Raw genomic sequence first — 14,315 nt, 5'->3', positions numbered from 1 at the left:
CATTTACATATATCTATCTATTTGTGATTATGATATCCAAGAAAATTTTTTAACAACTACCAAATTGCAATACGGCAAACACGAACCTGTGCAAAAACTCTCCCACCGAAAACTCCCTTTATTCGTTTCGGGGTTATTGCCAAATAACTGGTAATAGAAGAGGCAAAAACAAAAAAATCGAGTTTTATGTAGTTAGTATCTAACAAATAAATCTAATGTGGAAATGTTGAACTTAATTGTAAATAATATCAAACCATGTATTTTCATTGCTTATTTAAGTCATGAAAAAAAAATTACGTCTCGTTTTTATTGCAATAAAAGCAGTAACTGTTATTTTGGTTTGTTTATGGTCTTGTGAATGAAAAATTAAATTATTGTCATTGGCTTCTTAACATGATAAGGGACGATCCCTTTTTTTGGAGTGCTATGGATAGATGAAGAAGGTTTTGACAGCAATGCCTCATTTACAGTAAACTTGCAGAACATGCATTACTGGTGTGATAATAACCCTCACTGTATGCGTGAAGTTGACCATCAACATTGTTGCAAACAGTGAATGTATGGTGCGGAATTATTGAAGGAAGAATTTTTAATTCATTTGTTTTCCCCACCCTTATTATTAATCTTATAAAAATTTGTCAATAACCGAATTCGTATAAAATTTATTTAGCGTTCCAATGGCGTTATCAATCCTATATCTTAATTTATTAATTTTGGTCAACTTTTAAATTTTTATTTTGACAATTGCGTCCTCTTACGACCACTTTACAAAGTTAAAAATGCTTTTAGACGGTACCTCGTTGCGATTTTTGTTATGATTTTTTTTCTTAATTGAATGAGGTCAAGAGTTCTTGAGATATAGACAGTGTAACATAAGAATGTTAAGAAACTGAAGATTAACTTATCTTGAAGAATCTCCAATAAATATCTTCAGTAAATTACCTAAATGCATTGTAATAGGGGAACCTCTTTCAGTATAATTAATATTAATATCGCCGCCGGACATAAGTGCCCCTTTAATGTCACAATAACCATTAACAATATGTCTGCGAGAATCGAACAGCGGTCATGTACAACGATTAACTTTATTATTATTAATTAAGCCAATTTTTAATTTTAATAATATTAGACTGTAAGGTTTATTTAAAATGATTTTTAGGCTTAGAATTGTCAAGATCGCAAGTAAAGAAATTATTGTCAAAAGCACTTACCAGGGACTCCTTACATTATCGCCAATTAACCGACAAGCCTAAAGATGAAGACAATGACAAAGAAAAAATTGATGGCTCCGAAGAAATCGCTGAAACGCAAGCGGATATTCAGGAAATTATCAAAGGAAATAAGTCGTTGTTACCGGTATTCCAATATGGACAAAAACCTTCTGCTAACGGAGTGGCAAAATCAGATTCTTCAAATTCGAATGATGGTAAGAGTTAAAGCAGTCTGTTTTAAGATTTATATTGTAATTTTTTTTTGTTCAATTGTAAATGAGTTTTTAAAAATATGGATGTGAATTATTTTATTCATGCTAATAATTTTTTCTAACTGGTACAATAATTGGAGTTTTTCAAGGCCGCTGTAAATTTTTTCCGATTTTTACTGACAAATTAAGCATACAAACAAGACAATCTAGAACAATGTCACTAAGTATGCGGCATGGAACAACAACAAAGCCGGTTGTTTTCGATAACATAAAAAAAAATATAATTTTAATTTATTTCTGTTGTTCCATTAAAATAATATATTGTTTTCATTGAATTAGAACATTGAATACACTAGAATAAACATTGGCTGCTTTGGATGAAGTCCAAATCTACACAGGGGGCAGAGGGGATATTTTGTTGATAAACATGCTTAGTATTCCATGTTGCCAGTGATTACTCAATATTAACAGAAGAAAATAAAGTGATATAATAAATTATTATAATTAGCAGAAACTGAGTTGCATTCTTTATTATAAAACCGAAAAAAGAGTGAAACTCGTTTAATAACCAAAACTATTTTGTACTATATTTACACTAAACACTAATAATAATTAATATTTTTAATTTGGATTCTTTAAAACGTCAAATTTCCACACACAGCGGCACCGCTGTAGATTTTGCCCAGAAATATTCTCGCAATAAAGGTATTTGGCAACTGCGCTCGTTGTTTAGTTTTGTGTATTGCACGTTTCGTATAGTATTAGTATTAAAAGGATGTTATGAGTGGTTTCAGTGCGTTTTTTAATTAATATTAAGAATAAAAACCCTTTTTGCTGAAAAATTATAAATTATATATGTGACCCACTTCAAAATTAATAATTTTGAAGTGGGTCACATATATTGGAAAAAAGGAATTCAAATCGTTCCTTTCACAGGCGAGTTAGGTGTCAATGATGGTACCTAACTCGCCTAACTAACGGTGTGAGACGGCATATTTGTGAAGTATCTATTAACTATTGGATACAAACATATTAATAAAAATGTGTAATTGGGTATATTATTATAATCTAGCAAATTTATTGCTTATTCGAACCCGAAATGCCGCAAAATTAATTTGTGCAAAAATGAAGGTAGTGCCTGGTCAATATGTCAGCAACCAAAATCGAGAACGCAGCATATGTCGTTTGCCAGCAACATTTATAGTTGGCGCTTATTATTATTTAATCAATATAATGCCCGTATGTCCTGGAATTCCAAAGGAGTTTTAATAATTTTTTTGTCTAGATATTAACAATGGATAACTAAATCGGTTTATAGTGGGTATAAACCGCGACCAACTAAGGATATTAATTAAAAGGTTAACTTCCAAAGGATTTGAATTAAATATTTTTCTGTAATATATAATAAATATCTAAACGGATTTGAGATGGTTGCAAACCTCTACAAATGAAAGTTTTTTGATTAAAAATCATTGAGTTAGATGTTATAAATGGCTATAACTGCCAAAGGATATGAATAAAACATTTCCTTATAGCCGTTATGAGTTAAATAGCCCGTTAACTTTTTTAACAATTCATTAATTTTTTACCAAAAAACTTAGTAGAGGTTAGCAACCATCTCAAATGCGTTTAGATATTTATAATAGAAAAGAGATTAAAATCAAATCCTTTGGGAGCCTTTTTCATTTCTTTAACATTCGACTTTTTTAAGTAATTTTTACAAAAAAGCTTTAGTTTGTAGAGGTTTATAACCACTATAAATCGGTTTGATTATTGATTGTTAATATCTGAACAAAAAAATATTAAGACTTGGGAATTTCAGGAGATACGGGCATTATATTGATTAAATAACAGCGGGCGCGGACTATAAATAGGTTGCTGACAAACGACATGTGCTGCGTTCTAGATTTTTGGTTACTTGATATCGATCGGGCGCTAGCTTCACAGATATGAAAAAATATCTGAAAAAACAACACAAACTGACAATTTCGGATACGTGCACTGTAAACTTAGAGGTATTCTACGTTGCCAAGTTGCTTTTTTTTCATTAACTTTTTTATTCTGAAAAATATGTTGATTACTCTCAAAGTATATATTATTAGTCAGCAAATAAACGAAACTTTTAAAGAGTAAACTTTATACCTGTTACAAAATACAACACATTAAAAAATATGTAGTGGATTAAGAAAATTATATATTGAATGAAAAATTGGAGAGTCGATTTGACATCATTGTCTGAACTCAAACAACCTCGCCTATGGTTTGCAGCTAGGCTTATTCTAGGCATTCAATGTTCTAAGTTCTCTTGTAAATAAAAAATAAATAGAAATAAAATTCGTAACGTAATAACCAAAAGTCATTGAATTTTAACAGACAGCATATTTTTAAGGGATATTTCTCATTTAATAAAATCTAATAAAAATGAACAAAATTGTATTATATGTATACAGGGTGCCCGTTTTAAAAGATGCCACTATTTCTAAAACGGTACATGTCCTTTTTTTATTTTATATTTTATAAGAAATGTTGATTTCCTTTAAAGTAACACTCAACTATTTTTACTCACGTTTAGCAGACGAAGGAGCAGGGTTTTTTTCCGAAGTACGGACTTTATTTTTTTAATTTTGGCAATATCTTTTTGTATTTTTTCCTAAAATATCTTTCAAATACTAAAGACCCAATTTGCCTCGACAATATGGCAAAAATAAAACTACGAGGGTGGATCAAATATTAACCTTTAGTCACTGTAATTTATGTATGTCATTGATCGAAATGCCATCTCGTGGAGTGTTGGCTGGAAGCCTAAGGAACTTTTCTGCAATACCGACTGTTGTTACTTCTCAGTAATTTAGTCTTCTTTGCAATGAGTGAACAGAAAGTCTATTCGCGTGTTGCCCAACACATTATTATCAAGATTCTTGCGAAAGAAAATGTCGGGCCCATCGACTTTCTCAAAAACTCAAGTGAAAGTGTGGCACAAAAAATTTCGGGAAGGCCGTGTCAACGTTGAAAACAGCTCCCACCCACGACGCCCACGGACAAGCATCACAAATTTAAACGTAGCCGCTATCAAGAAGTTTATTTTCAAAAACCGCCGTACTACAGTGCAGGAAATCTGTCAATCTTGAAAAAGTGCGACAGTCTTTCCGATCAAAGAGACGTGGTTGCAGTGTAAAAAACGTGCGCCTACTCCAAGATAACGCCAGACCGCACACTGTCAAAATAACACAACAAATAATACTCAAATTGGGGTGGACTACTTTGGAACACCCTCCCTACAGTCTGGAGCTCTCTCCCTGTGATTTCTACTTGTCTACTTGGGCCTCTGAAGGAAGAGCTTGGAGGGCAGCGATTCAGCAGCAACCAGTAGGTCGAAAGCTTCGTGTGTAAATGGCTAGAGAGCCGACCTCGTTCATTCTACGAAACGGGCATGAAAACACTTCCAATTCGATGGGAAAAATGTATTCAAAGGGATGGGACTATGTAGACAAATAATGTAATTTCTTTTTTGTTGACAACTTTTTGCAATAAATTAAAAAAAAAAGGTCGTTTAATATTTGATCGACCCTCGTAAAATATCAAAACTGCGATTCTCTCATCTTTAAATTAAAATGAGCAAAAAAAAATAAGCCAATACTTTAGGGAAAAAGCCCTTATGATACTTTTACGAAGATGTACCAACGATTTTGTACCAAGCGTTAGTAAAAATACTTAAGTCCTATATCATTTTATGGGAAATACAAATTTTTTTTTAAATATGAAATAAAACATTTAAGTCCGTATTTAAAACGATGAGTAGTAGACAATTTTTTGAAAAAGAATACATTATAATGATATATGAAGAAACTATTTCACTATAATGATATTAGTGATTAGTAAAACAAATTTCAGGCATTTTTTAATATTTTTTCCCTGTATCTTTGGAACAAATAAAAAATGTTGTAATCGCAATCGATTTAATCTCTGATCGTATTCGAGATATAATGGTATCACTTAACAGTTGCTGTGTTACTAGTAACATAATTAAAAATATTCTTTTCGATCCACAAAATTTCCTGGAGTTGCTTAGATACAAAATTCATATGATTGGAGCTCATTAGCTAACTCTCTAATGATAATTTAAATTAGAGAATTCGACAAAAAATTCGACGAATCGATCCGCAAGTGATTGAAAATTTGCAATTGGAAATTATTTATCGACTTCGAATTATTTATTGAACTTCACTTGCAATAAATATTCTATAAATTTTTATTTTTTAATGTCGTATGTTTCATTAGTTTATTACGTTAATTTAACAAACTGCTGACTTTAGGCATATGGTATGCTATAAAAAAGTATTCAGAATACATCGTGGAATTGTAAAATGTCATGATATACAGGATGTTCCATTTAAAAAAATGAATGTTGACGCCTTAGTTTCTACTTAAGATACTCTGTATAGAAAATTATTGCAAAAAACGCGCAAGTGCGAATTGACTTGTTCGAAAAATAAAAGAAAAAAAACTCTAGAATTTTAAATGAATTTGTTCCTTTCATCGTGAATGCACTGTATATTTGTATCTGATTTTGTAAACTGTATTAAGCCTGCTTAGTTTTATACTTTCTTTTTAATTTTCTGTAACTGTGAATTCATTAAAATTGTAGTCTATTAATTGAACAATTTTAAAGTACGTTCACTACAAATTTACAAAGTACAAATTTAATTTCATTTAAGAAAGTTGTCCAAAATTTCGCAAAGATATTTGATTATTTTAGTGTTTTGTTGAGGGAATATACGTTTTTTGTAAATGATAGCGAATAAAAGAATTAGGTGCTAAAGATAGGTAGCATTTGAAAAAATCAGTTTTGAGTTATTTACCTTAAAGTTAAGGAAATGACCACCATACATTAAGTATTGTAAGAGCGGACCTGCGCCTCTCCACTTTTAAAATTTTTAGGCGTCCATTTTTTCGGGAAATACACATTTTGTACATTTGTAAAAGTTGTCGATATTTTTTGAGAGATATAAACTCTAAATATATCAATTAATTATAAATTAGGATTTAAAGCCTTAAGAAAAGTATTTAAATATGTGATTAAATATCCTATAAATAAATTATTTTAATATTTTCCAGGTCTCGTTTTGTTCCAAGGAGCTGTGGTTGACATAGGCAAATTACTATCTCAACTAGACAGAAGTGAAAAAGCCAGAATCGAGACTGAAAGGTGCCTTGACGAAATAAAAAGCGAAAGCCAGAAATTATCTGATAAGTATTCTAAGTCTAGCTCCATTATAAAACATCTGAATTCGGAAGTAAAGGAATATAAAGAGAAATTGAGAAATACTGAGGATGCTTTGGGAAGATCTAATGTAAGTGAGAAAGGGCATTATTTATTACTAAACTTTTTTTGTGCATCATATAATTAGGTAACAGCTGTCATTTATCTTTGTCCACCATCAGACAAAAGTAGAGAAACTTTAAAAAATTAGGTTTCATGTGAATATGCCGAGAGTAAATGCAATTCTATGCATAGTGAAAATTAACAATATTTTAAAAAATGTATTTTGGTAAAGTTCTAAACTATATAACGAAAACCAAAGATTTTATTTAAATAAACACAATACTCTAGGGACAAAAGGAGAGAAACCACATTTTTCTCTCGCGATATCCGTTTGGCATGGATTCTAACAGTTCCATAATGGTTTCTTTTCCAATGGAATTCCAGGATTCTTGCAAAATTTTTATTAAATTACATAAAATGTTTTAGAATATCTAAATACACAAATCGATCCATAATACCCCCAATAACATGTAATAGCCAGTGGAGCCACGAAATTTATCTGCTGTATCTACAGACCACCAAGCGACACCCAATATAGGCGTCTTTTTTTGAACCTGGTTGATTGCATTAACCAACTGCAAATTGACTACCCAAGCGCAGAAATCATCGTCATGGGTGATTTTAACGTTCACAATATCAACTGGCTGCGCTACTGCAACAAGAACGACGATGAAGGACGAGAAGCTGAGCTATTTGCCACCATATGCGGGCTTACGCAGCTTGTGGAGGAACCTACCAGAATCCCCGATCGAGACGGCGAGTTCGCGAGTCTCCTAGATCTGGTCTTGGCTTCAGACCCTGACTCCTACACTGTATCAGTACAGGCCCCCCTAGGAACATCGGATCACAAATTGATAACAGTCTCTTGCCAGTTGGATGTTAAAACGCAGGATCCTCCGATGCCGCGGAAGGTATGGCACTATAAATCAGCAGAGTGGAACCATCTTCGGGAATTTTATCGCTCATTCCCTTGGAAAGAAGTCTGCTTTAGAACCAATTAAATCTCAGAATGCGCATACCAAATTACAGAGACGATCTTGGCCGGAATGGAAGCTTATATCCCTTTTTCTACTAAATGCAGATCAAACAACAAGCAATGGTTCAACCTGAATTGCAAAAAGGCAGTAAACACTAAAAACGCAGCATATCGCAAATGGCGTCAACATCCTTCCTCCGAAAATTGGAGGAACTTTTTAACCTCCAGAAATAGCTGCAAGCGAATTATTGATGAATGCAAAGAGAGTCACAACAACAGGATCAAAAACAAATTGCTAAACCGCCCAAATGGAACAAGATCTTTCTGGTAGGTATCGAAAGCCGTTAGTCAAGGATTTGCTAAGTCGGCCTTGCCACCCCTAACAGCAGATGATGGTTCTATCGTGGTAACAGCAAGGGAAAAAGCCAACTTACTGGGTAAACTCTTCGCGTCCAATTCTACTCTGCACTCGCAAGGCAAAATACCGCCATATTTGCCAAGGGTGAATTAATCGATGGGAGAAATTTCGTTTCCCCAACGAATTAGATAGCACACTTATTTCCACATTTAAGTCCGCCAAACCAACGACAGCCGCAACTTCTCAGAATCTTAGGCAGCAACAAGTAGCTTCAACTAACAACGATATTAGAGCAATCTTGGAGTGGGGCGGTAACAATCTGGTCAATTTTAACGCTAAAAAAACGCAGGCTGCAGTATTTACGATGAAGACTAACGTTGATGGCCCGGAGCTGGTTATGGCAGGGAAAACATTGCCAATGAAATCATCTTTACATCTTCTCGGAGTCGAAGTCACCAACAGTGTGTCCTGGCATGACCACGTTGCCGAGATCGCCAGGGCAGCTTCCAAAAAACACTTTTGAGAGCTTTTCAAAACGAAAAAACTGTATACACCAGAACAGCTGCTGACTCTTTAAAAGGCTCAAATACGCCCTTCCCTCGAGTATTGCTCGCATGTCTGGAGCTCTGCACCCAAGCATAGTTTAAAGCTGCTAGATTCTATACAGAAGAGAGCTATTCGTCTTATCGACAAACCAGAACTGACAAGGAGTCTGGATAGTCTGGAGCACAGGAGAAAGGTGGCTGATCTCTGTTTATTCTACCGTTATTATCACGGTAAGTGCTCCTCTGAGCTGGCAGGCCTGATTCCACCCAGGGCTGTTCCGGCAAGAAGGACGCGTCTAGCAGTGGCAGCTCATCAACATCGAGTCCACCTGCCTACCCCAAGAACGTCGCTGTATCGGGACTCATTCATCTGGAGAACATCTTCTTTGTGGAACGGGCTTCCACCTCACATATTTCCCGACGTATACAACCTGCAGCGATTCAAGATAAATGCCCACAAATATCTTCGCGCAAGCACCACTCCAAGAGTGACATAGGACTTTCCTCTTATGCTTGTGTTTACCATAAAAAAAAAAAAAATGGTCCTATACCGTACACAGAAAAGCAACAATTTGGATCAAATCTTTTGCCTTCTGGGCGAGTACCCACAATGTTCCATCAGACTCAAATAAACTAAATTTACTTTCATCAGTAAAAATAACCTTTTCCAGTTATTGGTTGTCCAATGCAAATATTTTTTCGCAAAGTTAATTCAGACCTTCTGGTTTTTCGTGCTGATTAGCAGTTTTTTAGCGGCTCTTCTACTAAGTAATACTGCTTCCCTTAGACGTCTGTATGGTCATAGAACTAACATTAGAAATTGTCTTGCTTTCAACAGATTTATGCAAACTACGCATTTTGCTTATGTCCACTTGTCATACACCACTCTTGTGTGCATGAACTATTTTTGTACGGAGATCCTCCGACAGATATGTTCCGCGAGGCATATTTACTAAAAAATCTATTAACAGATCTCACGTAAAGCGAAATATATACTAAATTTGGTTACTTCTTATGTGGGTTTCCTATTTATGTTAAACCGAAAATATTTGCATGCATACAAACAACTGATAAAAGGAAGGTGAAATGTGATGGAAAAAACGCCGGTATTAAGAGCGAGAATATTTTTAGGAAACAGTAATTTAAATACTGAAGGTTTTTACAATTTAAGGAATTTTAAAAATGTTCTCTACTTTTGTCCGATAGTGTATTTTCAATCCTCTTATTTACTCCTTTTTTTGGAAATTTGTATGATATCACATGTAAGTTTTAATTGACAAAATGTAAAACCGTTTATTATATCGTTTGGTGCTGAGTTTAGGGATCAATATTGCTGAGTTTAGGGATCAATAAAATAAACGTCCAAACCCATTTAAATTTTGCCTACGGTTCGCAAAATATAGTACTATAGTATTATCCATAGGATCATTAAATTGAAAAAAATATATCGTATTTATTTTAGGCTCACTCGAAATTATTCCAAACGACGTTAATGGACATTCGTGACAAAATTGAACCGGTTTTAAAAACTGCATCCCACAAAGAGGACAAGAAAGACAGAGACAGGGATGGTGATAAGAAGAAAGAAAGAGACGATGGTAAATCTAGATGGGAAAAAGAACGAGACTCCTCCCGCAAAGAGGATAAGGATAAAAAAGAGGAAGTAAAAAAGGAACCGAAAGATAAAGACGTTAAAACCGATGTAAAGAAAGAGGAGACTGGGGTAAAAGTCGAAGAAAATGACGTTGAAATGAATGAGGAATCTAAGTAATAGATTCGATGGTATATTAAGTTAGAGGGTTAAGAAAATTTCACATTGTGTTAAAATTTTGATTTAGTTTAAAATCATATTCGAATTTTTTAGACATGTATGGTTTGCATTATTACAGTTACAGATATTCTTCTATTCTGTTTAATCTGTACAGAAATAAAGTCTCGCTTAAGATCCTCGCTTTTTATTTCATACAATTAAACATAATGTTTAAATTAATAAACCACAGCAAACTAAAAAGAAAAATAGCTTTAAAGGAAATTTAACATAAATGAAGCAATATATAAAAAGAACTATATATTTAATAAAAATCGTTAACAAACGGAGTAAAACAATTTATAGAAATTCTATTAAATTGACGCCTAATGTTTGAACAAACCTAACTTATACATATAGACATATAAATTAAGACCATAAAGAGTGGCAGTTTAAAAAATGTTAGTAAAAAGGAACCAAATTGTTTGCCGCATTCGCAATAGTACAAACCTTTTTAGATTTAATAATTTCCTTAAATATTTAAATGTCATAACCTCCTACTACTGCCGTAAAACCATTAACGTTAAAATGCACATTTTTAAGAACATTTATATTAGCATACACCTGGTGTTTCTGTGTTTATTATACAAGCTTTAATGGGGTGTTTCATTTAAAAAAAAAAGTAACTATTTTAACAGGCAAGATACAATTTTATATAATAAAAACAAATACATTAATTGATTTTTTGTGACCTCAGTATTTAGTTTTTCTGCGTTGTTGGGATATCACAAACAATTTACTAGATCTGGCTATTAAAAAAAACGAGACTGCGCGATAGGCAGAAGTGTCTACTATTCCTGTATAAAAACACGTTTTTATCGCTGTAGTAGTATTTTTTTCTCTAGAGGTCAGAACGATATGTTTTTTTCCCATGATGATAACAATGTGTGACGAAAAATGCGCAACAAACCAATGTGCAATTTCTTGTTAAAATTAAAAAATTCTGACTGACGGCTGTAGGTTTTTGAAAAAGGCCTATGGTCAGAATCTCACGCGCGTTTTCGAATGGTATAAAAGTTTTTCTGAAGGCCAACCCTTATGTGACTGGGAAAAAAACACCTTCTAAGGACGGCGTGGGTACCCGAGTAACTACTATGTATTTTATATAAAGCCGTGGCTTTTTCTGTGAATTTCTACCTTTAACTATAAACATGCACATCTGTGTGGGTTTTTCCTATCCTATTTCCTATATTCTATCTCTGGCGCCTCGGACTGTTTATGTTTTTGCACAACATCAGTTCATATTCGTCAGTAACGCGTTGTACCTACTTGAGTAGAGTTTGAATTACGTTAAATCTAAAGTATTTTTTATACGTTAAAATGTCGGATAGTGAGGCCGGTCCTAGTCGAAGCGATAGTGCAAAAGGAAGATGGCGGAAGACAAGGTAAAATGTCGAGAGTTAATACAGAGTACAAAAGGAGGTAAATTAAATAATAATAGGAATATTATAATAGGTTGACCTATTCGGAATTAGAAGAAGCCTTAGAACCTTAGAAAGTGATGAAGAAAAAGAGCCATTTATTTCTTCTGATGAAGAGGAGTATATTCCACAACTGTCAGATGGAGAGGGCGAGAATTCTGATGTTGAAAACGATCCTGTTGTAGAGCTAGAAGATTCGGAGTCTGATGATGATGATGTTCATCCAGATTTAGCTTCACAATTCCATTGGACTAGTAAAGATGGCACTCAGTGGAATGACTCACCTACACCACAACGACAAACGGTAGGTCGAAATATTTTGCGTGAAAAAAGTGGTGCACCAGCCTTAAGTCGTTTATATACGCCCAAAGACATTTTCAAAACTATTATTTCCCCAGAAATGTGTACCCTGATTTTAAAATATAGCAATGAAAAAGGGAATAGAGTTACGGAGGAATATAACCAAAGGTTATTGGCAATAACTAAGCCGCCGAAAACATTTTCTCCAAAAGTAAATATTCCATTGACTGATGTAGAACTAGATGCATTTTTCGGAATTCTAATTACTGCTGGTTTACATAGGTTCAATAAAGAACATATTTCTGAAATGTGGAAGATGGATTCGCTCCCTTTGTTTCGCGCAGCTATGCCTCGTGATCGCTTCAAAATGTTTCTAAGATTTATTCGGTTTGATGACCAGAATACACGTATAGAACGTGCAAAGACAGATAAAGCAGCTCCAATTCGAGATATCTGGATTATGCTGAATTCAAATTTGGCAAAAGATTATCGGCCAACAGAGTGTATTACAGTAGACGAACAATTATTTCCATATAGAGGACACACTAAGTTTACCCAGTACATTCCCTCAAAACCAGCGAAATATGGAATAAAGATTTTTTGGGCTTGTGATGCGATAAATTCCTATCCTCTAAAGGGTCAGCTATATACCGGAAAACCGCCAGGTGGTGAACGTCAGGCAAATATTGGCGAGAGAACAGTATTGGACTTAGTTGCACATTATAAGGGATCAGGAAGAAATATCACAACAGACAATTTTTTTACAAGTTTGCAACTTGCTCGTACTTTAAATTCATGGAATATGACTTTAGTAGGAACAGTTAGAAAAAATAAAACGTTTTTACCTTCGAATATGCAAGTACAAAAAGATAGAGCCATAAATTCAACTATTTTTGCATTCAACAAAGATGCTACATTGTGCTGTTATGTTCCAAAAAAAATACAAGGCAGTGATTTTTTTATCAACTATGCACACAACAGGCGAAGTAGATAATACTTCTGTTGCAAAGCCTGAAATTAACAGATATTATAACAAAACTAAAGGCGGTGTTGACACTATGGACCAAATGCTATGTGAATATACTGTCAAACGTAGAACAAATCGCTGGCCATTAGCATTTTTTTTAACATAATTGACGCTGCTAGTTTAGCTTCTTATTGTATATACAAGGAACCTAATCCTTCTTTCAAAGCTACTGATCAACGTCGGCGATTTTTAAATGATCTTGGTAATGAGCTGTGTTTGTCAAGTATCCAAATAAGATCCCAAATTCGAAAAGTTGTTGGTAATCATTTTACTCGTCAGGCTATAGAAATGGTACTTCACCGACGAATGCCTGTTCCTTTAGATAATCCAGTTAGAGAACAAGCAGTTTGTGAACGAGATGCATCTGGACGTGTAAAGGTGGTTGGTATAATATGCCGATAGCGAACCCATAAACAGAAAAAAACTCGTAAAACCTGTAAATCGTGCTCCAAACCAGTTTGTAATGAGCATTCAGTGGCTCAAACTATTTGTCAAAACTGTAATTCATAAGTAATGTTTTTTAGTGTTTGTTTGCTATGTTGCGTTAATTTGTACCTCACTGTAATTTTCTATGACTTCTTATTACTGTATATATAATAAAACATATGAATTTAACTCTTAAAAATTTTATTAGTATTATAAACATAGTATAGGTACCCGGTAACCATCCAGTCAACTATGGGTGAAAATTTTTTACACCTTATTTACTTTGAAAATAAAAAAAATAATTTCAAATTTTAACAATAACTTAAAAAAAACAAATTAAAAAATGTCACAAAAGTACAAGCTTCATCGAAGGTGAGTTGAAAAGATATTCATATCTGAAAACTGAAAAGGTACCCGGGTACTTTTCCAGTCACATAAGGGTTAAACTCCGCAAATGTGTGATAAGAGTGACCAAAATCCAATAAATTTTGTGCGGAGATGGTATGAGCATGCTGATGACTGTTAAAACAAAAAAAACAAATTTGGAACCTATACTAATCGCATTTTTCAACGGTATCGTGAACTGAATGAGTCATAGAGGGTCAAACTGTAAACCAAACTTATTAGTTTTGTCAACACTGCGAGATGAGAAAATCAGCGTTCCTAAGTAATTTTACAAAAGAAATTGTGTGTGGCGATCGGTTGTAGA

At 33.9% G+C, this 14,315-nt stretch overlaps 1 protein-coding gene across 1 annotated transcript in view; it reads left to right on the top strand.

Annotated features, from left to right (window-relative positions):
• The window catches only part of LOC126743400 (cell division cycle and apoptosis regulator protein 1-like), a 58,672-nt gene extending 48,102 nt beyond the window's left edge, over positions 1-10,570 (top strand). Inside the window, exons 10-12 of the mRNA XM_050450475.1 lie at positions 1,160-1,426; positions 6,539-6,774; positions 10,088-10,570. Of these exons, the coding sequence (XP_050306432.1) occupies positions 1,160-1,426; positions 6,539-6,774; positions 10,088-10,396 (812 nt within the window). The 3' untranslated portion in view covers positions 10,397-10,570. The remainder of the gene's footprint in view (positions 1-1,159; positions 1,427-6,538; positions 6,775-10,087) is intronic.
• The last annotated feature ends 3,745 nt before the right edge of the window (positions 10,571-14,315 follow it).

This window comes from Anthonomus grandis, chromosome 12, assembly GCF_022605725.1.
Source record: "Anthonomus grandis grandis chromosome 12, icAntGran1.3, whole genome shotgun sequence".
NCBI lineage: Eukaryota > Metazoa > Arthropoda > Insecta > Coleoptera > Curculionidae > Anthonomus > Anthonomus grandis.
This window is presented reverse-complemented; position numbering and strand designations above follow the sequence as displayed.